The sequence below is a fragment of the Pogona vitticeps genome, chromosome 6, assembly GCF_051106095.1.
Source record: "Pogona vitticeps strain Pit_001003342236 chromosome 6, PviZW2.1, whole genome shotgun sequence".
Lineage (NCBI taxonomy): Eukaryota > Metazoa > Chordata > Lepidosauria > Squamata > Agamidae > Pogona > Pogona vitticeps.
Window position 1 is genome coordinate 113,564,342 of NC_135788.1, and position 25,151 is coordinate 113,589,492.

The following is a 25,151-nucleotide window of genomic DNA, read 5'->3' on the forward strand; positions in this document are numbered from 1 at the left end:
ATCCAGTCAGATATAGTCACTTTCTCTCCCCAATTACTTTCACTTTTTTCATGATTTATGTCCTTCAAAGTTCCATATATAAAAAGCAGCTTACTTCAAGTTCTATTCATGGGGCATTTACAGCTTAGTGCCAAGACGGCTTCCAGATGATTTCTGTACCCAGACAAAAGAAGACCTCAGAGAGAAGAAACACCAGAGTCCCACTCAATCGAATTCTGATTCTCTAGATTTTCACCTCTCCTGGTAAATGTCCTTTCTCCCCCTAGTCTGGAGAGGGTTGAAAACTAGGGGTCCCAGTCTGTTTTGGGAGTCCTCCTGAAACCCAACCAGTTTTCCTGCGATGAAGCCATATGTCCTGGAATCACAGAATCTGCTAAATGCAGAAAGCAAGAATATGTCAGGGTGCAGAGGAATGCGAGTCAGCTTTGAAAAATGGTATTGGGAATCAAGAGAGCCGGACTACAGAGGAGAAAAGACATTGGAGAGATGAAGTTTTGTCCAAAAGCTTGAAAGAAGTAGGAAAGATGGTCAGAGATGAAAGAGAAAATTGTCTTTTATAATTCATTGACTTTGAAGGGAAAGATTTGAAGGCAGGGTGTGTTCAGGAAGGACCTCGTGGAAATCTCCCTCAAATTGCTCTCCATATACAAAGTTGGGAGGCATATGATATCTTCAATGAACACTGCAGGGAAAATCAGTCCACTGGAGCATTGAACAGCATCAATGTTTTACAGGAGGGGATGTGGCCCATTGGGTTCTACTTCACAATCTTTTCAACCTAGCCACTATGTCCAGCAGTAGGAAAAAATAAAACTGCTCTATCTGTGGATGATTCTATTGATAGACATTTTTCAGTCATTCTTCTGCATGTTTTTCCTGAGAGGGAATGTGGTGCCTGCAAAAAGGGTTATTTCTACATTTGTTAAACCTGTATCTAGAGTGAAGCGAAAGTGAGAAATGTGATATTTTGTGTCCTCCCATGTCTAGTGTTCTACATATGGCCTACACTAAGGAGAATCATCCATCCAATAATTTTTTTCCTATGATATAGATGACCACGTCTAACATGCTCTGAGGACGGAATTCAGGGCACAATTAATAAGACCAATTTGGTTCCTTCAAGCAGAAAATTGAGCAGTTTTGTGAAATTTCATTGCAGTGTAATTCCAAAGAACTACCAGCACGTCCTGGCCTCTGCTTTTGCCATCCGCCAGATCAACCAGAATGCTCAATTTTTACCCAATGTCACATTGGGTTACAATATATATGACAATTCTTTTAATCCCTGGAGAAGCTGCTTGACCACCATGGATCTTCTCTTCATGAGCAGAGGGCAACCCCTCAATTACAACTGTGGCAAGAAAGCAAAACTTCTGGCCGCCATTGGTGGGCTCACTTCTGAAAACTCCCGGCAGATGGCCACCATCTTCAGTATCTACAATATACCTCAGGTATGTCCACAGGGTTAAAAAACAGTAACCTCATGGAAAGGCCTTATTTGTCTCCCACTTCCATTCCTCATATTTGCTAGCATTTACTCACACCTATAGAATTCATAATCTGAAGAGAGTGTACAATAAGGTGTTGGAGTTCAGGAATCAAACATTCTATTTCCTCATTGTGCTTCCTAGTAAATATTTAATTACATATATTACTATATCTTTCAGAAATATAGAGTTTATTTTTAATGTAAGTGTATTGATGCTTTCTCTCTCAGCTCAGCTATGGCTCTATCAGTCCTGTATTACGTGACAAGAGTCAGTTCCCTTCTTTGTACCGGATGGTCCCCAGCGAAGATGCTCAGTATGATGGGATTGTTCAGCTCTTGAAGCAATTTGGATGGAACTGGATTGGTGTCATTGTTTCTGAGGATGACAGTGGAGAATCCTTCCTTCAGACCTTGAGACCAAGGCTTCTACAGAGTCATATTTGCATTGCTTGGACAGAGATGATCCCAATAATGACAGATTTCTTGCCAAAAGACTTATTGTGGGACAGGATGCGCTCAATCTATTGGACTCTTTCTCTGAGTGAAATTAATGTGATTCTTGTATATGGAGACAGGCAGTCTCTGGATGGGATACGATTAGTTTTATATATCTTTGAATTTCACAAAATGCAGCCTCAAAGGAGGGTGTGGGTGACCACGGCTCAGTGGGATTTCACAGCTTTACCTGCTGGAATAAATCTGGCCACAAAATCTTTCAGTGGAACCTTGTCCTTCAAACTCCACACAAATGTGGTGCCAGGATTTGAGAACTTTCTGGAGAATATGAACCCATATCAGGACCAGATTTATTTCATCCATCAGTTTTGGTGTACTGCATTTCTCTGTTCCTTGCCACTTTATAACCTCAATTTTCCAAATCTGGAGGCTTGTAGTGGGGGTGAGAAGCTGAGGAGCCTTCCTGGAAGTGTGTTTGAAATGGGCATGTCTGGCCAGAGCTACAGTACCTACAATGCTGTTTATGCTGTAGCTCATGCGCTCCATGGAGTCTTTTCATCAAGAGCTATGCAAAAGCAGAAGGGGCCTGGAGAGAAATGGAGCCTCCAGCACATTCAGCCATGGCAGGTAATCGGAACTAGGAAATGGAAGGAATTGTCCAATGTGAGGAACAGGACAATATCAGGACCCATTTTTCCTGCTGAATGAATCAATCTCATTCAAAAACAAACAATAGATAAACTAAACCAAATCAATCCAATGCTAACACCAAGCAGAATAGAACAAAGTGTGTTTGCAACCCAAACCTCAAAATCACAGCAGAAAACGGAAGTTTCACTTTTCTTATGGCAGAGTGACAGATGGGGAGCTGTCGATGAGCGTGTCTTTCACAAGTGCATTGAATACGTTTCCAAAGTTCCTGAATTTTGTTTTTAATGATTTGTTTTTTAAAATCCATGTTTCCTTGAAGTAAATTGATTGCCTCTTAAATGAGAGAAATGTTTTAACAAATATAGCATTGTATCTGGTACTCAAGAAGGAGAAATTATATGTGCAAGATGTCTTTTAGAAATCAGTAGATGGATCAGCTATAACAGGAGACAGAAGGGTGCCCTGTGTGTGTGTGTGTGTGTGTGTGTGTGTGTGTGTGTGTGTGTGTGTTTGTGTGTGTGTGTTTATGAGAGGGGGGGAGGTACCCTTTGGAAGCCTCAGAACAGGTGGCATGATCTTCAATGTATAGAAAAATCTGCCACTGACTCCCACCAACCTGAGGTCACCTCTGACATCATCACCTCATGCACACCAAGCTGCACCCAGGGGATTTCTGCTTATGATTTTATGTTCCTCAAAGGAAAGTTGCAAGTATCAGTAGACACATCACTTGATAGATAAAATGGGCAAAACTGCATTGGTTCATTGAGAAGCCCAAGAAATATGCCACTAGATAATATTTTTCCTCTTTCAATATGCTTTAGAGGGATTATTTTCAAATACAGTGGTGCCTTGCATAGCGATCGCTCCGTTTAGCGATGGCCCCTATGGGGAAAATTCGCTTTGCGATGATCGCGGGGGAGCACTCCCCCACGATCATCGCAAAGGCCCCGCCGGTCAGCTGTTCAAAAAAACGGGCTTTGCGCTGCTCGCAGAGAAGCGCTCCCCCAGAAGCAGCCCAAAGGCCCGCCCGTCAGCTGTGGCTTTGGGCTGCTCGCGGCAAAGCGCTTCTCCGGGAGCAGCCCAAAGGCCCGCCCATCAGCTGTTCCAAAAAGTGAGCCTTTGGGCTGCTCTCAGAGAAGCGCTTCGCCATGAGCAGCCCAAAGGCCCGCCTGTCAGCGGCAGAGACAGGGGTGAGGGATGGCTCGTGGAGAGCTGGGAGGCAGGGCAAGGCCCGGGTGTTCCGGCAGCGCTCCTCCTGGCGGCGGCGGCGGAGACGGGGGTGAGAGATGGCTTGGGAAGAGCCGGGAATCAGGACAAGGCCCCGGTGTTCCAGCGGCCCTCCTCCCGAGCCCTCGCTCGCCCGCCACCCAAGGACGCCCGGTGACTCCCGGGCTGGCAGGCTGGTGAGCGAGCGCCGGGTGGATGGCCCACCCCTTCCTGCCCCGGGTGGCTGCCTCCAAGCCCTCGCTCATCCGCCACCCAAGGATGCCCAGTGTCTCCCGGGCTGGCTGGCAGTGCTTTGCCATGATCGGTTCCCTGCTTGGGGAACCAATAATGGCAAAACAATGCTTTTTTAACAGCTGATCGGCGGTTTCAAAATGGCCACCCACTGTTTTCTGGACGGATTCCTCACTTAAGAGGCACCGAAAATGGCCGCCCCTATGGAGGATCTTCGCTGAACGGTGAGTTTTTGCCCTTTAGGAACACATTAAACAGGGTTTAATGCGTTTCTATGGGGTTTTTTGTTCCATTTAGCGATGTTTCTGGATAGCGACGTTAATCCTGGAATGGATTAACGTCACTAAGCGGGGCACCACTGTACTTGAAAGTACAGAGTATCAATCCATTTCCTAGAGTCTACTAAAGTTATATTTTTCTCCTCCAATCTAGCTTCATTCATTTTTAAGAAACATTCGGTTGAACAACAGTGCTGGTGAAGAAATATTTTTCAACGAGAAAGGAGACTTAGAAGCAGGATATGATATCATCAATTTTGTCAGGTTCCCCAATGAATCCTTCCAGACAATCCGGGTTGGAAGTGTGAACCCTGCGGCTCCTGTGGGCCAGAGATTTGTGTTGAATGGAAGTGCCATCACCTGGAATGAGAAGTTTAATCAGGTACGTATGTTTATTCTTCAGCATGTGCAGTATCACCAGTTTCTTTTGTGAGTGTATTTGATGCTGGTATCTGTGTGTGGTGATATTTTGTCAGAAGAGGCGAGAAGCCCTTTGTATAGAAGTGGACAGATTGATTCTGAAAGCTGCTTCACTTAAAGTCCCGTGCGAGAGTCCAAATGGAAGACTATGAGAGCTAGAATAAAAGTTTAAGGTTATCTCTTGTGGTCTTACACCTGGTACATTGCCACTGGCTAACAGAAAGGTATTTTGAATTATCAGTTCTATCCAGTTCAAGTTTATTGTATTAGCTAAAAGCCGTCACAATTGTTTAAAATACAGATATGGTCAATTAAAATCATGATAAAAACCACAGACAAATAAAATAATAAGAGACCCCTCATATCTGAGAATCTCCCACACAATTGATCGCAATGGCTTTCAAAACATTAGCCCGAATGTTTCTGGCCGCTTTTGCGAATATGCTGTTCTATACGTAACATATGGGTCACAGTCCAAGAGTAACCTGACCACCTTTATCTGAGGGGTTTCCTCCTGTAGAGCAGTCAAAATGTTACCCAGGAGCTTTTCTCAAGGGTTCTGATATAGCTGACAATAGAGTAAATAATGGAGAGTGGATTAAGGCCAGGTCCTGGTCGTTATCCGTTTTATAGAGCCAATCTCTCAACATTCTTTTAACCTCAGAAAAAATGAAAATGTCTGTAGAGAGGGATTTAGATTTTAGTAGGTTTTGAGCTGAAGTTGCCCAGCCACCACTCTTGCTCTATCATACAGCGTTTGGGTAGGCGGTGGTCGGGCATATCCATCACCCTCTTATAATACGAGAGTATAGCTAAAGTTGCCCTGGCTTTCATGATACCATACCTGTCTCTGTTCTAAGGTAAGCTGCTGGGGTCCCCTGGGGTGCCACAAGGATGTGTCTCAGAAATTTATTCTGTCCTACTTCAAGATGATGTAGGTTGTTCTGATTCATACCCCAGATCTCAATTCCATAAAGCATTTGGGAGATGACCCTCCCTGAAAATACTTTTAAAGCTGGGGTTGCTAGTTTGCCACCTTTAGAATGAAAGAATTTGACCAGAGCATGGCTAGATTTCTGAACCGATATTTTCATGCTCTGTATCTGGGATTTCCAGCAGTTTTTCTCATCAAAATGCACTCCCAGGTATTTGAAAGTCTGGACTTGTTCTATTTTGTATTCGCCTATAGTCCAGTTGAACTTGGGAGGATGCTTTCCAAAAATCATCACATTAGATTTTGTTGCTCTAGGTGGCTAAACTCTTGGAGCTTATTTAAGCTTCGTTTCAATCCCTTTTTGTTCATTGATAATAGAACAATGTCATCAGCATATATGAGACATGCAATCTTATAGTTCCCAATTGAGGGGGGGGAAATGGTCTGGATGGTTTAAGGCTGTTACAATATTATTAATATAAAAGTTAAAAAGTAGGGGTGCGAGTAAACATCCTTGTTTTACCCCTTTGTTAGTGTGAATTTCCTTTGTCAGCCTTCCATCTGTGCTAATCTTTACCCTCAATGTTGTGTTGGAGTATAGTACTTGTATCAGAGCTAGGAGTCTCTTATCAATGTTGGTCTCTGTGAGCTTATCCCACAGGCGTTTTCTGGTGATTGTGTCGAATGCAGAGGAGAAGTCAATAAAAGCCGTGAACAGCCATTTGAATGGCCTGGAGGTGTATTTGCACACGAGATGATATAGCACGTAGATTTGATCTACTGTGCTATGCCCCTTCCTGGAACCTGCTTGTTCCTGATGAAGGATGTTATTTTCCTCCATCCATTTAGTCAGCTTCTGGGAGAGAAGGCGGGTATAAAGTTTGGAGCTAATATCTAGTAAGCTGATTGGGCAGTAATTCTGGGGGAGGGATTTGTTTCCTTTTTTGTAGATTGGGAATATTATGCTCTGCCTCCACCCATCAGGAAAGATTCCTGTAGCATTAATGTGGGAGAAGAGCTGTGCTAGGACTGGGGCCCACCATTCTGGGTTGTTCTTATACACCTCTGGTGGGATCATGTCCTCGCCGGGTGCTTTATCAGTTGCTAGGGCATCGATAAGTTTGTACACTTCCCGTTCTGAAACTGGGGGCCATTCGGGTGTAGAGTTCAGTAGAGTCTGGATGGTTCTCACTTTTTGTGGCCCAGTGTTTGCATCACTATTGAAAATAGTTTGAAAGTAGTGGCACCAGGCATTTGCCGTGAGGCAGGCATTTGGTGCAGGATTGGGACCTATATCCATAGCTGAGACCATACTCCAGAATTTTCGCTCTTTCTTTTCCAGCACAGCCTGCCCTAGTTCTTCGCATTGGGCTGACATGAATGCCCATTTCTTTTGTTTTAAAAGTTCCTTATATTTTGAGCGGTAATGAGCCAGCGCCTCCAGATTCGATTTTGAGTGCATCTTCCTCGTCTTCCTTGTTAACTGAGTGTGACGGCTGTGATGACGTCACCTGCCTATCAATGTTATGCTGGAGCTCAACTGCCTATAGCAGGGCAGGAGGTGGGACTCCAGGAGGTGGAGCTATGTATATAAGGGGGGAGTGAATGATGTGTGAGAGTTTTAGCTAGGATGAGAAGATAGAGATTGAGTTAGGGCATGTATGATATGAAGTACTGTGTTAGATAAGGTCTGAGTGATAGAGTGACTGAAGGGATTCTTTATTTTATTGATTGACATATTCAGTTCATATATTGATTTACCTTATATTAAGTTGTACCAATAAACAATAATTTTTATTTTTAAAATCCATACCTTGGTCTGAAGAGTCAGATATACGTGTGTGGTTGGTGGCAGCGTGTTAAGAGGAAGAAAGTGTGAAGTGGCGTCCCCTCTGTGATGTATGAGGAGGCGGCCACACTGAGCTAGATGCTTTTTGGTTAGTCTACATTCTTGGTCGTACCATCCCCGTCTATGTGAGGCTAGGGAAGTCACCTGTGGCTTTTTAGTTAATAGAGGTCTTAAGTTAAAATTGATATAGTTGATGCCTTCTATTGGATCCCTATATCCGATTACAATATCCCTATGTACACTTAACAGATGTGGGTTGTTTAGCTGTTCCCGAATTGTTTCGTCAACAAGGGGGGGACCATTTTAAGCGTTTCCCTACAATCATAGTTCCCTCTGCCCAATCAGCCGGTGGTGGGGGCAACTGTGGAGTTGTCAGGGGGATGGAGAGACAGATGGGTAGGTGGTCACTATCGGGTCGGTCTATTATATTTTGTCTCCTGGGACACCAACCTAGGGGAGCAAAATATATAATTGACGACACTCCCTGTCCAACTATTACGGAAGGTGAAATGTCCTTTTGAGTCATCCTGAGAGCTGCCGTGAAGGCAAATTAGTTCTAGGGCAGATATTGTCTCGGCTAGCTTCCTACCTTTTTTGTTGAGGACTTTATCCAAAGAGTGTCGGTCAGATAGGAAGGGTTCATTAAACTCTAGGTCTGAATCAACTGCTGTCTCAGTTGATCCAGGGCCAACTCTGGCATTAAAGTTGCCACACAAAATTACAGCTGCTCTTGGGTGCAAAAACTCACAGCGGTTGATGGCTTCTTCCAGTTCATACCAGAAAGAGGTGAGATATTCTGTTTTACCGGGTGGACAGTAGGCATTGATGCATATTAGTGCCTCCAACCCATTTCCCCATGTTCCTCTTACCAATGCTGACAGAATAAAATTATTTTCTGATCGGTAAATGACTTCTAGCTCTATGTCCAATTTGACAGAGACCAAAATAGCTAAGCCTCCTCTAGCTCTCCCTTTCCTGGATGGTTTAAGAGCAGGAAGCAAAAATGGGGTATACCCCTGTAACATCAGGGGAGAGGAGTCAATTAGCCAGGTTTCCTGCAAACAGAGGATGTGAAACATTGAAAGAAATTTTCCGAACTCCTGGTCCACCAACTTATTTTGCCACCCGGCGATGTTCCATGATAAAACTGAAAGTGGGCACTGGGAGTTGGAGCTGTTGTGTGGTTCGGGGCAGTTCTGTTATAAAAGGGTTGGCGCATCGGCAGTGGGTGTCGGTACTGAATGTACTTCCGCCTGAATTATAATGTTGGGCCGGCGAGTTTCAAGGAGAGTCACAAACTCCTGCCTTACAGCCTCTATCTTTTTTAGTGTCAGTACCTGCTTTTCCCATGGGAGAGAGATGAAGCTGTCCAGGGCCTCTTTTGATAAAGCTTCATCTTCAATATCAAGCTGTAGCTGCAGATCCCTTGAAGATTGATTGATAATAGGGCTAGATCTTGTGGGTGCAGGAACAAGAGGGGTTGTTGCCACCTTAGGTTTCATGGGTGATTTCAGTGTATGCCTAGTGGTTGAGTTATCTTTGGAGTCTTCTGGGTCTAGAAGAATCAGGTCCATTGGATGGCAGTCCATCAACTGTGTAGAGATATTTGCCAGCTTCTGCTGGCCCATCTTCCTAGAAGCTTGGAAATGAGTTTCATGGTTGGGTGGGGTAAGAATGAGTGGCATCACAGTGTGGTCTCTCAAGAAAGTTTGTAGGGAGGCCAAGCTGATTTTGGTTTCCTCCCAATTAGTATTGAATTTGGTGAGAGTAGCTAAGACTTCCTTATTGGAGGGTGGGGCTTCAGAATAAGTGAGGGCAGTCTCCTGAAAGGTCCTTTTCTTAGGTTTAGGTGCTTGATCCCTTGGTTGCAGAGTTGACAGAGATGCTGGGGACATTAATTTACTTTTCGGGACTTCTGCCTTGGTTTCCCGGCTGTTAGTGCTAGGCTCTCTTTGTGTCGAGTCTCTCTGAAGCAGGGGTGTAAGAGATGTATTTGAGAAGATTCTAATAGGTGTAATCTGAAATTTAGCTAGAAAAGTTTTCATTTTGAATAGCATGAGTGGGATCACTGCATGTTCAAAGGAGAGTTGTACCCTCTTTTGACCCTTGGAGTGAGGAAGCCATTTAATGGTTTTTAGGTCTATTTTGTGTGCATCTGTCATTAGCAGTTGACTTAGGGAAGTTAAAACTGTCTCATGTGAGTCCCATCTCCTCCTGTTGATTGATACAGGTGCAATTTGCAGCAAGATCTGAGTAGGCTTAAAGATATTCATACTCCTTGGAGCCTCCCTCATGTGCTGAGCAGTTTGGAGTTGAAGGTTTTTTTGCAGCTCAGTATGGTTGTTTTTCCCCATCTGGTTGCCTTGCATGCTCCTCTTTAATTGAGGGTTTCTTAGTGCCTGGGTCAGTGATTCCGTGAGTTTCCCCAAAGCAAATTCAACTGCATTCATTTTGTGACACACCCTTTGTAGATTATTAAATAGTGCGTCGACGGTTTGAGCTGTGAGCAAGCAATGTTCTGCTAGATGGGTGGGCAAGTGTTCAATAGCAGCATCTGAAACAGCCTTAATAGGGGTGTGCAGGGGGGATTCAGCATCTTGCCCCTCGATGGTTAAAAGTGTTTCATCCTCCAATGTTGCAAATTGGTTGCTTAGGGCTATGGTGGGTCCAGCAACTAAGTTACTCACCGAGGAGTTGGTTGTTAGAAGCTTATCTATTTTCAGTTGCTTCACTGCTTTGGCTGGATGGTAACTTGGGCTTGATCTATGACGCTTGTTTCCCATTCTCCCTACAGTGGGGTCTTGACTTAAGAACGGCTTGAGTTAAGAACATTTTGACTTAAGAACCACTCTCATAGGAAAATATTGACTTGACTTACATACTTAGATTTGAGTTAAGAACTGAAAAAAACCCACGTGGGAGGCAGGGAAAGTGCAAAATTTGAACTTTCAGTTAACTGTTGGCCAGTGAAAAGGGTGCCTGTCTGCTTCCTCACTCCTCCCAGCGTTTAGAGAGTGGATTGGGAGACAGTCTTCAGACTGCCTGGTACTGTACTGCCTGGACTGTATTTTCCCTGACTTCCCTGAACCTTTCTTGACCTAAGAAAAAAAGAAACAAAATATCCCCCTCTAGTGGTCGAAGGTGGAATAGCAGCTTCCCATTAGTTTCTATGGATGGAAAAGAGCAGATACGGATCAAATGGTTTTCAATGCATTCGTATGGGAAATGCAGATTTGACCTGAGAACTTTTTGACTTGAGAACCGCCTTCCAATACGGATTAAGTTCTCAAGTCAAGCCCCCACTGTAATTACCCTGTGTTTTAGTTCGGTAGGAGTTTGGGAATTTGCTGGTTGCAGATTCAAGGCAAATTACTCCTCTCACTGACGACAATCTCCAGTTAAAATATAAAATATTTAAAACAGGATTTAAAAATATATTAAAATTTTGAAAATATATTGAAAATATATTTAAAAAGATAAGATAAAAACTTCAGCATTCAGAAAAAGGCTTATTTTGACGGCAAGCAACTTGACGCAGTGGTTTGTTAATGGAGTACGCAGTTAAAATCACAGTAAAAGAATGATAAGCAGATGACAGCAGCTGACTCTTGAATAATAAAAGCTGCAAGCAATTAAAAAGCTTATTTCTAAAAGCTTGATAAATAAAAGTAGATAAAAAATCAAAAACACAAGTAAAAACATAGAGGGAGTGGAGCTTGGGGCATGCCTGCTCTTTGTCCAACCCTTTCGTTCTTGGTGGTCAGTTGAAGTCTTAGCGGTTGGCTGGTCAGAGTTTTATTTAGTATATTAGTGGTTTGCAGTTGGCCTCTGGTTAATTCTTTAAAATATATTCTCCGACAGAGTTTAAAACTGGTAATGCACAGATGGTTCCTTGATAGCCTCACATCAGTTCTAGCTTTGCTTCCAGAGATCATTTTTAACCATTTGGTTGTTTCTTCGATTTATATGCTGCCTTTCTCCACATAAGGGGACTGAAGTCAATTCCAAACATTAAAATAATATAATTGTGATCAATGAATGTTGAACATTAAGAAACAATTAAATTATACACTAATTAATATACAGTATAATAAATAAATGTAGGTAAACATTAACAATGATCAAAACTTTAAAATGACATTTAGGTATTTATTATGAATGCTAAAAGACTGCCTGAGAAGATGGTTTTTCATCGGTCAGCCTTATCGTCGGAGGGAGAGCCTTTCATAACCTGGGGGCTGCCACAGAGAAGACCTTCTCTCATGTCCCCATCGAGCGTGCCTGCCCTGGCAAAGTGACAGAGACAAGAGTCTCCTCTGATGACCTAAAATATTGAGAAGGCTCAGAAAGAGAGATATAGGCCTTCAGGTAGCCTGGACCAAAACAATACATGGCTTTATAGGTAATGACCAACACTTGTAATTTGGCCTGGGAACGGACTTGTAGCCAGTGCAGTTGTTGCAACAGGGGCGTTATAGGCTCCCTATCTCTGGGACCAATCCATAGTCTGGCTGCTCCATTTTGAACCAGCTGAGATTTCTGAGCCGTCCAGAAAGGCAGCCCAACACAGCATGTGATACAGTAATGTAAGGGGGATGTAACTAAGACATACTTCACTGTAGTCAAATCAGACATCTTGAGGGATGAGCACAGCTGTCACCCCAAATTTAACTATGCAAAGCACTCCTGACCAAAACCTGGACATCGATGCTGAGGGATGAATCCAGGAGTACACTCAATCTGTGAACCTGTGCTTTCAGAGGGAGCAGAACCCAATTTGGCAAAGGTCGAATCTCTGTTCTGTCCTTCCAACTGACCAGGAGCACTTCGGTCTTGTCTGGATCAAATGTTAGTTCGTTTGCCCTCATCAAGCACATTATAGATATCAGGCACTTGTTAAGAACCAAGACAACCTCCTTGGCATTAGATCAGACCTGGGCAAAGTGCTGACCGAGGGCCACTTATGGCCCGCGAGCCGCTCCTGTCCGGCCCGCCAGTTATCACTCCAGTCAAGCACTTGTTCAAGCCCCAGACAGACTGAATTACTCTCACTGAACAAGTTGAACATCAAAACCATTTATAGCTTTTTGTCTAAAGTTGGTTAGTTGCTTATCTTTAATACAGTGCAAAAAACCTCTTTAATGTATTCGCGAAGGCTTTCATGGCCGGGATCTAATGGTTGTTGTGGGTTTTTTCGGGCTTCTTGGCCGTGTTCTGAAAGTGGTTCTTCCTAACGTTTCGCCAGTCTCTGTGGCTGGCATCTTTAGAGGACAGCAAACTGTGCTCTGAAGATGCCAGCCACAGAGACTGGCGAAGTGTTAGGAAGAACCACTTTCAGAACATGGCCAAGAAGCCCGAAAAACCCACAACAACCAACCTCTTTAGTATTTGTGAAGATTAACAGGTTTAAAATAAAAACAATCATAACATCACTGTTTCATTTTATTTTTACGTAAAGTTGGTTCGGCCCCCAAACACAGTTCAGATATTTCATGTGGCCCTCTATAGAAATCAATTGCTCACCCCTGCATTAGATGGAAAGGAGAGATAGATTTGGGTGTCATCAGCATACTGGTGACAATTTCTTCCTCAAAGTTTTCACTGCCATGATCGAATGGTTGTTGTGAGTTTTTCGAGCTGCTTCACCATGTTCTGGAAGTTCCTAAACTTTTGCCAGTCCTTCCGGCCATCATCTGCAGAGGACAGGAGCTAGAATTCTGTCTGTCCACTTTACCCCAAAACTTTCAACAAACTCTCCAAGCAGTTCCATGTAGATGATGTCAAATTGAGTTGCTACAATAAATTCAGGTTGGCTCTCAAACAGAAAGGAAGCTTGTAGAGACTGGGAGGATCCTTAAATCTTCGATTGAGACATTTGGTTATAAAAATGCATGGATCCACCATTCAGAATCTGATGCAATTTGCCTGCACTAGATAAGAATAGGAAATGGACTCAGGCAAGAGTGTGTTTTGGGACTACTTACACTATGTCTGTTGTCTCCAAAGAAGCACAGCGAATTTTATGGAAACCCATTAGGATTCTGGCAAAAAATACAACCCTTGTATTATATTTTAAAATAATGTTAATTCTCAGTAATTTTCCTGCTAATTGCCATTAGAGTCTGCCCAGGTCCACCTGTGTGGAGAGCTGCCACCCTGGAGAGAGCATGTCCGTCCAACTGGGGAAGCAGGTGTGCTGCTATGATTGCGTTGCGTGCCCTAAAGGGAGGATTTCAATCCAGATGGGTAAGTGAAGGAGTCCAGAAGCACCTATGGAGAAGTACAACTTTGAGAATAAATGCAGGACTCAATTACAGACCTATTTTCTCTAATAAATTAAAGTTGGGTGATTACAAAGCTGAGATGATGTTGCTTTCTTTCAGATGCAGAACAATGTAAGGAGTGCCCTGAGGGCCAGTATCCAAACAAGAATCAAGACAGATGTATTCCCAAAGCCCTAAGCTTCCTGTCTTATGAGGAACCCTTGGGCTTAGTACTGACTTGCTTGGCCCTCTTCCTTTCTATCACCACCATCGTGGTGATGGGGACTTTCATTCAGTACCGCCATACTCCCATGGTCAAAGCCAACAACTGGAACATCACCTGTGCCCTCCTCTCCTCTCTCCTCCTCTGCTTCCTCTGTTCCTTCTTCTTTATTGGACAGCCTGGAACTCTCACCTGCCTTCTGAGACAAATGGTGTTTGGCATCGTCTTCTGTGTGTCTGTTGCTTGTGTCTTAGCCAAAACCATCACTGTGATAGTAGCCTTCATGGCCACAAAGCCTGGACATGGGATGAGAAGATGGGTTGGGAAGCAGCTGGCAGGGTCAGTCATCATGGTGTCTTCTCTTACTCAGGCTGGTATCTGTGCGGTCTGGTTGATTATCTCTCCCCCTTTCCCTGAGTTTGACATGCATTCTGAGACTGACACAATCTTGCTTCAATGCAATGAAGGTTCAGATCTCATGTTCTACCTTGTCCTAGGCTACATGGGGTTATTGGCCATCCTCAGTTTCTTGGTAGCCTTTTTTGCCCGGAAGCTGCCTGATACTTTTAATGAAGCCAAACTGATTGCATTTAGCATGCTGATGTTTTGTAGCGTTTGGGTGTCTTTCCTCCCATCCTATATGAGTACTAAAGGGAAATATATGGTAGCTGTGGAGGTCTTCTCCATCTTAGTTTCCAGTGGTGGGTTGCTCGGTATTATCTTTCTTCCCAAATGTTATGTTCTTCTTCTCAGGCCTGATTTGAACACCAAGGAGCAAATAGTAGGGAATAAGGTGAGATGCAGGTGAGAAGAAAATCACATCATCTTTAGCGACTCCCTCTGGGGAAAGTCTACACATACAATAGAAAGAAATTATAGATATCTTAGACGTCTTGAAAATTGTTCTGGTTTTGTAATTTTTTCATGTTACTTTAGGCAGAAACATACCTACACCATTAAATTCCAAGTGGGTGTAGTGTTTTTCTTCCATTTTATAAGACAGCATGTTGTTTGGATGTTGGGTTACAATTGAGCATTCAGGTTGATCTTGAGGATGGCATAAGGAAAGGTCAAGATATGGTGATAATTTTAATATAGTATATAATTTAATATTGACTATTTTTACTGGTTTTGATGTTTTTAAAGTTTTAATATTGTTGTATTCCATTCAAAGACCACTGGTAATGGCGCGGCTAAAAAATCTTGCAAACAAATAAATAATTCTTTGGAATCAGACTGCAATTAAATTTGACATAACTATCCTATTTTCTGCTTCAATAATCAATTATGCTACAATATATTGTGCAATCAGTTCAGTGCTCAGAGCTGGTTACATCTGGCCACCTGTACTTAAAGAGAAATCATTCTCAAACTGATAATTCTGTTAAGGAAGCAGGTGTAGGACAATAGGCCGGTCATTACTGACTGCTTTTCTTTCTTCGTTCTGGACATAATTCCTGTAAGCTCAACACACTGCCTGGTCCACTGATGAGCTCTTTGGCAGTGTGGGCCTCCATTATCCCATTCCTAGGATAGCGTGAGACAAGAAGCTCTTGCAGAGTAAACTGAGAGGATTGGGGAAGAGGGAGTATTTAAGGCAAGGTTCCTCTCACTTTCAGCCTCTTTCTTTTCATCAGCCCACCGACCCCCCATCCTGAATGCTAGTGCGAGTTTTACTGGTTGCCTGTTTGGGGCTGAATAGGAATTTTTGATCCGCAGCTTGATTTGCCTTTGGAATTGGGGATTTTTCACCTATCCCACACTGGCTAAGGGGTGCTGGCATAGTGAGAGGTGGTCAAATTTGGTCACACAGGTGGGTAATGTGGATAAAAAATGTTTCAGTGAGTCCCCTCACAACCACAGGTAATGTATAGCCAATGTTTTAAAAGCCAATTAAAACATGGCTGTTTAGGCAGGCCATCCCTCCGGCTATTATTTGATTTATTTTTGTTTTCCATCTTGATTGATTATTCATTTTATTTTTGGATGCTGATATTATTATAATTGTTGTGTTGTGTTTGATGTATGCCGCTCAGAGTAGTCAAAATGACTAGATGGGTGGGATAGAAATGTAATAAATAAAGAAAATAAATAGCCCGTCTGATCTCCCAGCGCTGCAGACTGTGCCATTACAGTGTTTGGGGGAGAAGATATACTGGGGCCGCTACCAGAACAACAGTCAACAAGAAGAAGGGGACTTGAGGTCTAAAGGGGGATTGCATTTGTTAAGTAAGGACAGACCAATGGCAAAACAGGTCAACCACACAGCACGGATGATCACAGAGGTATACAGTAGAACTAAATGGAGAGAATATGTTTATAGAAAATGAGAAATCTGAAATAAAAATATGAAATCTCAAAACATATTCATCTCAAAAATATTAAAACCTAAAAAAGAAATATGTATCTAGATGGCCATCTCAATTTTAAAAAATGAAACCCCAAAGCTTTTCATTACAGGTGGAGGACTACAGACATAGACTTCTAAATCTGTATTCTTCCCATGAGCATATTCGACAGCTGACCTGGAATACAGTGTACCCTCAACTTACATAATTAATCTGTATTGGAATGGGGTCTGCAGGTCGAAAGGTCAGCTGTCGAATATGCATTTCCCATAGGAATTCATTGAAAACCATTTAATCCATATCTGCCATTTTTGCTCCATAGGAACTAATGGGAAGCTTGCTAATCCACATTCTACCACTAGGGAGAGATTTTTTTTCTTTTTTCTTCTTTTGACCTAAGGTGAACTTAGGTCAAGAAAAGTTAAGGAAAGGAAGGGGGGAGGCAGGGAACAGTTTTAAAAGCACTTTTAAAATATTTTTTTCAACCAAGCCATTTTAAAGCATGTTTAATCACAAAGACATGACTCTGAAATGTATTTTAACCCTTTTTGAAAGCCAGCATTCTTACTCCTCAGAATTCTTCAGCACAAAGACAGACATGACTCTGAAATGCACTTTAACCCAGTTTGAAAACCAGCATTCTTACTGCCCTTCCGGAGGGGTTTCTTTCCATTAAATCACTGTGCAGCTTCCTTGCCTTTTCAGAGATCATGGTTTCATTGATGGTGTCCCTTTTCAGTTTTTTCTCGTTGATCCACACCAGAAAATTTTTTCCACTTCTTCCATCAGGGGTGGCCTGTTCTTCTTACGATTGTGACTCCTTTTGCCACATCTATGTTCCTCAGGATATCTTTCATCTTCAGTATGGTACCAATCATAGCCTTTGCCATCTGGTACTCAGCGGCCAGTTCATTCAGACTTATGCCTTGTTCCTTCTTTTTGATGATTTCCTATTTGGTTTCAATGGAGATGATCCTTTTTTTCAGCTTGCTCTGTTCTTTCTTTGGAGCCATGACTATGGTTCAGCTCACCACAGTACACAAACCCTACATTAACAAATCAACACATTGCCTGATTTTAAGGGAAAAAAGACTGGAGTCTTAAACTTCGGACATGAATCTGAACTGAATTTTAAAGCCTGCCTCCCTGCCAGGCTGCCTGCCTGGCAGCCATTTTAAAGCCTGGCTGCCTGCATCTACAACCACCACAGGCCCATTTTACAGCATGCCATCCAGCACAGACCCTGATTTAAAGGGGAAAAAAACCATTTTACACCATGCCATCCACCCTCACAGAAAAATTTCCGTACAGTACATTTGAAATCCACACATTTTAAAACAAAGGAGAGGTCTCATACACAAACCCTAGAAGGCACAGAATGCAAAAATAAATACAGTATATTTTACATTTAAAAATTACTGTATAGTCTAATTTTCACATTTAATTTTAATTTAACATTACAGTCTACTTTTCACATTTTAAATCTACACTGCAAGACCCACAGGTAAAGGGGGAAACAACTGCCAGGCTCTGTCATTCTTGTGCCTTTTCTTACTCAGGTTGGGATCTGTGCTCTCTGGTTGATTACTCTCAAGTTCCCATCTGTCCCTTGGTTGTTTCGCCAAGCAATGGGCACAAGCTATGTGTCGTGTCACTGCCACCAGTTGACGACATCAGCATTGTGTATTATTCACAATAGAGGTCCAGGCAATGTGTCATTTTATAAAGAACCAAATAGAAATTCTTTATTATTACAGGTGATGAAGGTACAATCAAAGTCATTAACTCTTAACAAAACATCCTACTTCATTGATTCCCAATCGCCAACCTTCTCTCTCAACCCAAATCCAAATTCACAAATCCCCCTATTTCCTCCTGCTGCAGAGACTCTTATATCTCGTGAGTTTGCCTCTCCGGCACTTTCATGGGTACATGCAGACAGCACATTCATATTCATGACCTAGGTGAGCACCACAATTACCTCTCCCCACTTCTGTAATGAAGATTAGGATCTCATGTTCTACATTGTCCTAGACTACATGGGGCTGTTGGCCATTTGTAGCTTCATGGTGGCTTTCTTTGTCCGGACGTTGGTGTGAGGCGCCCTTACGTGTCCCCAGATTATTTCACTAGCCTGAGGCCCACTACACATTCTCTCTTTATGCTGCCACCAGTTGACCTCTGTCAACACCCTTTTATTACAAAGATGGAGGTCCATGCTGAGTAGAAAGTTGAAGAAAACAGGTTAATTCCTAACCCTGCCACATTTTCTAACTACCACAGACTTACTTCTGCTTCAGACTCTCATCTTTGACTCTGACGTCTCACATCAAACTCTCCTCTCTTACTTAAACTCACTGAACTCTCACATCAGACTCTCCTCTCTCTGACGTTTAGCTTCTCTGGCTCCACCTCCCAACAGCTCTCAGTAGTATATGCAAATAACATAGTACATGAGCAAAATTAGGGTGATCACCACATTTGGCTGATACTTTTAATGAACCAAACTGATGACTTTCAACATGTTGATGATTTGCAGTGTTTGAATGTCTTTTCTCCCAAACTACCTTACGAAGGGGAAATACATGGTAGCCATGGAGATTTTCTCCATCTTGGTTTCCAGTGGTGAGTTACTGGGTTGTATCTTCCTTCCCAAATGTTTTGTTCTTCTTTTCAGGTGTGAATTGAATATGAGGGAGAAATTGATAAGGAAACAATTCAGACACAGGTAAAGAGGGAAGTTGCATCATCTTCACTGTCCACCCATTGGGAAAGTGTACAAAAAAAAATAAGGAAAAAGAAAAGAAATTGGAGCTATCCTATTGGCCTTGGGCTCAGTGACTCAGGTTACTGGCTGCAAAGATGAACATCAAGAGTTGGATTCCCCATGTTGATTACTGGGGAAAAAGCCGCCTTGTGTGGCCTTGGATAAGCTGCCCAGATGCAGGGAAGCTCCAGAGGAAGGGAATGGAAAACCGTTTCTGAGTACTTGTTAGCTGGAAAATTCCTGAAAAATGTTCAGCATAACACTGATTATTCCTCGGAGCTGCAAATCAGTTTACAATATATTGTTCAGTGATTGGTGTAGAAAAGTCTGGGATATGGTGATTAATGATGAACGCTGATGTGATATAAAAGTTAAGAAGGTGAGAACTAGTAAATATGGGGCTGAATGTTTAAGAGTTTTGGTAGTACATCATTTAATAAAAAATTAAAAATTAATAAGTTTTAAGAAAACAAACCTAAGTAGATTTGGCCCTAAACTTTTGATGAAGCCAAAATAATCACTTTTAGAGACTTTCGAAAGAGTCTGTGTACATTTTTATTCCTTTAGTGGGGCTTCTAACTTAACAAATCCAATGAGACTTGATTAAATTTCCCATAATTATCTGAATGACTGTGTTTTGCATTTCTGTTTTCCCAATACCCCTGAGAAATGAGAGGCTTCCGTGTCAAAACAAGGAGCAAAAACAGCCCATGTCGGTTAGCATCTCTGCACTTAGTGTATAAAGTCTCATCTCCAAGGAACTGACAACACCTCGGTTTGAGAGATAGAGTGGACAGCTCTGCCAGTCCAAACTTCTCTGTGTCTTCTGCCAAGAGTTGATTGTACTGGTGATGCCTTTGGCTCAGCATGAAGAGGTCTGAAGCGAACCAGTCCCAACATTTGTCAGCCTTCTGTCTGGCTTTGTTGATGTTCCTGGTGCATCCTTCTTCTAGCTGGACTATGAGCCCTTCCGTCTGTGACTGGAGGACAAGTGTTCAAACTTCTTTCCTTAAAGATTCAGATGAGATGGTTCTTGGGCACTTTGTATCCATTACATATGGTACTTTTCCTCTGAGGACCTTTGAGAAATACCCAGATTCTTCTGAAGTAATTGGTTTGTAAGTACTGTAGTTCTTTTTCACTGCTTCATAAATGAGAATGTAGAGTGAAGCCAAGGGCATTTCTTCTCTTCATTAAACAAAGTGTTTAATTAAAGCAGTTGCTTATCTTGTTACTCTCTAAACATTGAGGAAGTACATGGAGAAAACTGTCCCAGGCCTGTGAACTAAAGCAAAAGAGAAATCAGCTGATCCAGATCTCTCTTAGGAAAATCTCCTTTGTTTCTGTTCAGGATAATCCGGGGGAAGGAACAGGTTATTCATAAAAGATTTTAATCTTTTCGAGATGGAGCACGTTGAATGTCAGATTTATCTTTCAGATGTTTTCCTATTCCACTTGAGATATTTTCTCCATTTATTTCTGAGACCATAAATTCTGTGTGGTTGACCGTTCAAAAAATATCTCTTTTGCGTGGGTATGCTGTTAGTTAACATTTCTAATTTTGCTTTAGGCCTGTATGGATTTATATATACAGTAGGTCTAGGGAAGCAGGCTATAATTCAACATAATTGACAGAGAACTGGATATGAATACTAACATTTGTTGAATGTCTTGCTGTTCATTCAGTGTCATAGAATGACAGAAATTATTTCTTTTCTTTCTTTTTTTTCTCTTTGGTCCCTTCCAGGATTTCTTATTGATTTTTCAAAAGTATATGGTTTTGGTTAGGAACAAAGGAATAAGGTAAGGGGAAAAGGAAAGGGTGGGAACAGGGTAGAATACCAGAGGGGGGGGAGTATTCTTACATCCACTTATGCAATTAAATTACAATTATAGTAAAAAGTGAAAAAATAGAAAAGAAAACCAATTATAGTAGCTAATCTTTAAGCTTATTAACTTATTTAAAACATTTTATATTATTCTGCCATGTTTTTATATCCATTGTTCTAATTCATTGTCATAACCAATATTTTGTCATATGATCTATTTAACATTTCCATCATATGAGATCAGGTCAACTTCAGTGAAGATATTATTATTGCTCTAAAAGTGAATTCCATCTGATCTCTGTTTTCTCATTCTGTCCCTACTTTCCCACAGAATCTTTCCTTTCTTGTTTCTCCATCTTCTCTATAAGTTCACTTATTTTTAACTTGTCTTGACTTAAAAAAGAAAATGCCTAGCTTCAAAGTAATGCCTTTGGTTACATAATCAACAAACAGTAGATAAACTATATCAACTGCCAACAATTTCTTAGCCTTCCTTCCTTTCAACATCTTGCTATTTTAATCATCTTCTGCTCTGGTCATCATAGAGCCTTTCTCTGGCTGCTTCACAGATGGATATTCGCAAGGGCAGGTTATTTCCTGGAGCGAATAAAACTTACAATTGAATCTTTCTCTCTGGTCCTCATAGAGTCTTTTTCTGGCTGCTTCATAGATTTAAGTCGTCATCTAGTCCTGCTGCCCTAAAAACGAAGACATTTCCGCTCCCCTCTTTTCTTCCTCCCTCCTTTCCTTTCTCTTTCTCCCCCTCAAGCCTCAAGTGACGAGGGAGTACTCGCTCATCCAGTCAGATATAGTCACTTTCTATCACCGATTACTTTCCCTTTTTTCATGATTTAGGTCCTCTGTGTTTGTGTGTGTGTGTGTGTGTGTGTGTGTGTGTGTGTGTGTATGTGTTTGTGTGTGTGTGTGTAAATCAACTTACTGAACAGAATCAGTTCTATTCAGGGGGCATTCACAGCTTAGTGCCAAGATGGCTCCCAGATGATTTCTGTACCCAGACAAAACAAGACCTCAGGGAGAAGAAACACCAGAGTCCTCCTCAATTATCATGCTTCAGACTTTCACCTCTTCTGGTATAAGTCCTTTCTCCCCCAAGTCTGGAGGGGGTTGAAACTTAAGGGTCGTGGACAGTTTTGGGAGCCCTCCTGAAACCCAACCAGTTTCGCTGCGATGAAGCCCTACCTCCTGGAATCACAGAATCTGCTATATGCAGAAAGCAAGATTATGTCAGGGTGCAGAGGAATGGGAGAAAGCTTGGAAAAATGGTGTTGTGAATCAAGAGAGCCAGACTACAGAAGAGAAAAGGCGTTGGAGAGATGAAGGTTTGTCCAAAAGCTTGAAAGAAGTAGGAATGATGGTCAGAGATTAAAGAGAAAATTGTCTTTTATAATTTCATGACCTTGAGGGGAAATATCTGAAGGCAGGGTGTGTTCAGGAAGGGCCTCGTGGAAATCTCTCTCAAATAGCTCTCCATCTACAAAGTTGGGAGGCATATGATATCTTCAAAGAACACAGCAAGGAAGATCAGTCCACTGGAGAGAACAGCATCAATGTTTTGCAGGAGGGGATGTGCCCCAATGGGTTCTACTTCACAATCTTTAGAGCAAACTAGCCACTATGTTCAGCAGTAGGAAAAAATAAAACTGCTCTATCTGTGGATGATTCTATTGATAGACATTTTTCAGTCATTCTTCTGCATGTTTTTCCTGAGAGGGAATGTGGTGCCTGCTGAACGAGTTAGTTCTAATTTGTTAAACCTGTATCTATAGTGAAGGAAAAGTGAGGAATGTGATATTTTAGGTCCTGTCATGTTTAATGTTCTGCATATGTCCTACACTAAGGAGAATCGTCCATCAAAGAAATGTTTTTCCATGATATAGACGATGACATCTAACTTGGTCTGAGGATCAAATTCAGGGCACAAGTAATAACACCATAATGGTTCCTTCAAGCAGAAAATTGAGCAATTTTGTAAAATTTCATTGCAGTGTAATTCCAAAGAACTATCAGCACATCCTGGCCTTTGCTTTTGCCATCCACCAGATCAACCAGAATTCTCAGTTTTTACCCAATATCACATTGGGTTACAAGATTTATGACAATGCTTTTAATCCCTGGAGAACCTGCTGGACCACCCTGGATCTTCTCTTCCTGGGCAAAGGGCATCCCCTCAATTACAACTGTGGCAGGAAAGGGAAAGTTCTGGTCGCCATTGGTGGGCTCACTTCTGAAAACTCCAGGCAGATGGCCAACATCTTCAATATCTACAGTATACCTCAGGTATGTCCACAGGGTTAGAAAACAGTAAACTCATGGAAAGGCCTTACTTGTCTCCTGCTTCTATTGCTTCCTCAGATTTATTAGCATTTACTTCCACCTGTAGAATTCATAATCTGAAGTGATTGTACAACAAGGTGTTGGAGTTTAGAAATCAATTGTTCTATTTCCTGATTATGCTTCCTGGTGAATATTTAGTTAGAGCAAGTATACCTTTCAGAAAAATGGGGTTTATTTTTAATGTAAGAGTTATGATGCTTTCTCGCTCAGCTCAGCTATGGCTCCATCAGTCCTGTATTACGTGACAAGAGTCAGTTCCCTTCTTTTTACCGAATGGTCCCCAATGAAGATGCTCAGTATGATGGGATTGTTCAGCTATTCAAGTCATTTGGATGGAACTGGATTGGTGTCATTGTTTCCAAGGATGACAGTGGGGAAACCTTCCTTCAAACCCTGAGACCAAGGCTTGTGCAGAACCATATCTGCATTGCTTGGACAGAGAAGATCCCAATAATTACACCTTTCTTGCCAAAAGACTTCATGTGGGAGAGGATGCGATCAATCTATTGGACTCTTTCTCTGAGTGAAATTAATGTGATTCTTGTGAATGGAGACAGGCAGTCTCTGGAAGGGCTACGATTAGTTTTAGATATCTTTGAATTTCACAAAATGCAGCCTCAAAGGAGGGTGTGGGTGACCACGGCTCAGTGGGATTTCACAGCTTTACCTCCTGAGATAAAACTCACCACAAAATCTTTCAGTGGAACCTTGTCCCTCAAACTCCACACAAACGTGGTGCCAGCATTTGAGAACTTTCTGGAGAATATTAACCCATATCAGGATCAGATTTATTTCATCCATCAGTTTTGGTGTACTGCATTTCTCTGTTCCTTGCCACTTTGCATCATCTATGTTCCAAATCTGGAGGCTTGTAGTGGGTGGGAGAAGCTGAGGAGCCTTCCTGGAAGTGTGTTTGAAGTGGGCATGTCTGGCCAGAGCTACAGTACCTACAATGCTGTTTATGCGGTAGCTCATGCCCTCCACGCAGCCTATTCATCAAGAGCTAAGCAGAAATGGAAAGTTCCTGGAGAGAAATGGAGCCTCCAGCATATTCAGCCATGGCAGGTAATCGGAACGAGAAAATGAAAGAATTGTGCGAAACAGGACATTATGTGGACCCATTTCTCCTGCTGAGTCAATCAATCTCATGCAAAAACAAACAATTGATAAATGAAAGTAAACTAATCCAAGCAGAATAGAGCAAAATATATTTGTAGCCCTAACTTTCAAATCACAGCAGTACACACTGTTTCACTTTTCTTCTGGAAGAGTGACAGAGAGGGACCTGTCGATGAGCGTCTCTTTCACAAGTGCATCAAACACCTTTCCAGAGTTCCCTAATTGTGTTTTAAATGATTTGTTTTTTAAAATCCTTGTTTCCTTTAAGTAAACGAATTGTGTCTTAAATGAGAATTATGTTTTAACTAATATATATTCTCTTCTGACAACATTTGTTACTCGGGAACAATGTAAAATTATCTTTGTATGGCAGAGAGAGAGAGAGAGAGAGAGAGAAACTGAGATTAAGGGAATGGGGGGGGGGAGAGGTTTCTTTTGGGAGCCTCGGAATGAGGGAATCTGTAAACTGCCCAATGTGCCCTCAGTAGCCAGAGGATGTCTGCTTATGATTTAATGTTACTGAGTCACAGGAAATTTGCATGGATCAATAAACATTCCACATGGTGAGAAAAAAAGCTTAATCGGTTCATTGAGAAGTCTGGAAATATCCCACCAGTTGTTATTTTAACTCTTTCATTGTGTTTTATATGGACAATTTTTAGATGCTGGAAAGCACAGAGTATTTATCCATTTCTTCAAGTCTGACTAA

At 42.0% G+C, this 25,151-nt stretch overlaps 1 protein-coding gene across 1 annotated transcript; it reads left to right on the forward strand.

Annotated features, from left to right (window-relative positions):
* Positions 1 to 1,307: 1,307 nt before the first annotated feature.
* Positions 1,308 to 21,375, forward strand: LOC140708284 (vomeronasal type-2 receptor 26-like). The gene is made up of 4 exons (XM_073003676.2): positions 1,308 to 1,451; positions 4,490 to 4,717; positions 13,658 to 13,784; positions 13,922 to 21,375. Exons 1-4 carry the CDS (start codon positions 1,308 to 1,310, stop codon positions 14,830 to 14,832), a joined length of 1,410 nt encoding a protein of 469 aa, XP_072859777.2. The 3' UTR covers positions 14,833 to 21,375.
* The last annotated feature ends 3,776 nt before the right edge of the window (positions 21,376 to 25,151 follow it).

Bases quoted from the DNA above. Each gene is read 5' to 3' on its own strand.
- LOC140708284 (XM_073003676.2), top strand. From the start codon at position 1,308: ATGGATCTTCTCTTCATGAGCAGAGGGCAACCCCTCAATTACAACTGT. The intron at 1,452-4,489 runs GTATGTCCACAG...CCTCCAATCTAG, and splicing joins GTATCTACAATATACCTCAG to CTTCATTCATTTTTAAGAAA. The intron at 13,785-13,921 runs GTAAGTGAAGGA...GCTTTCTTTCAG, and splicing joins GAGGATTTCAATCCAGATGG to ATGCAGAACAATGTAAGGAG.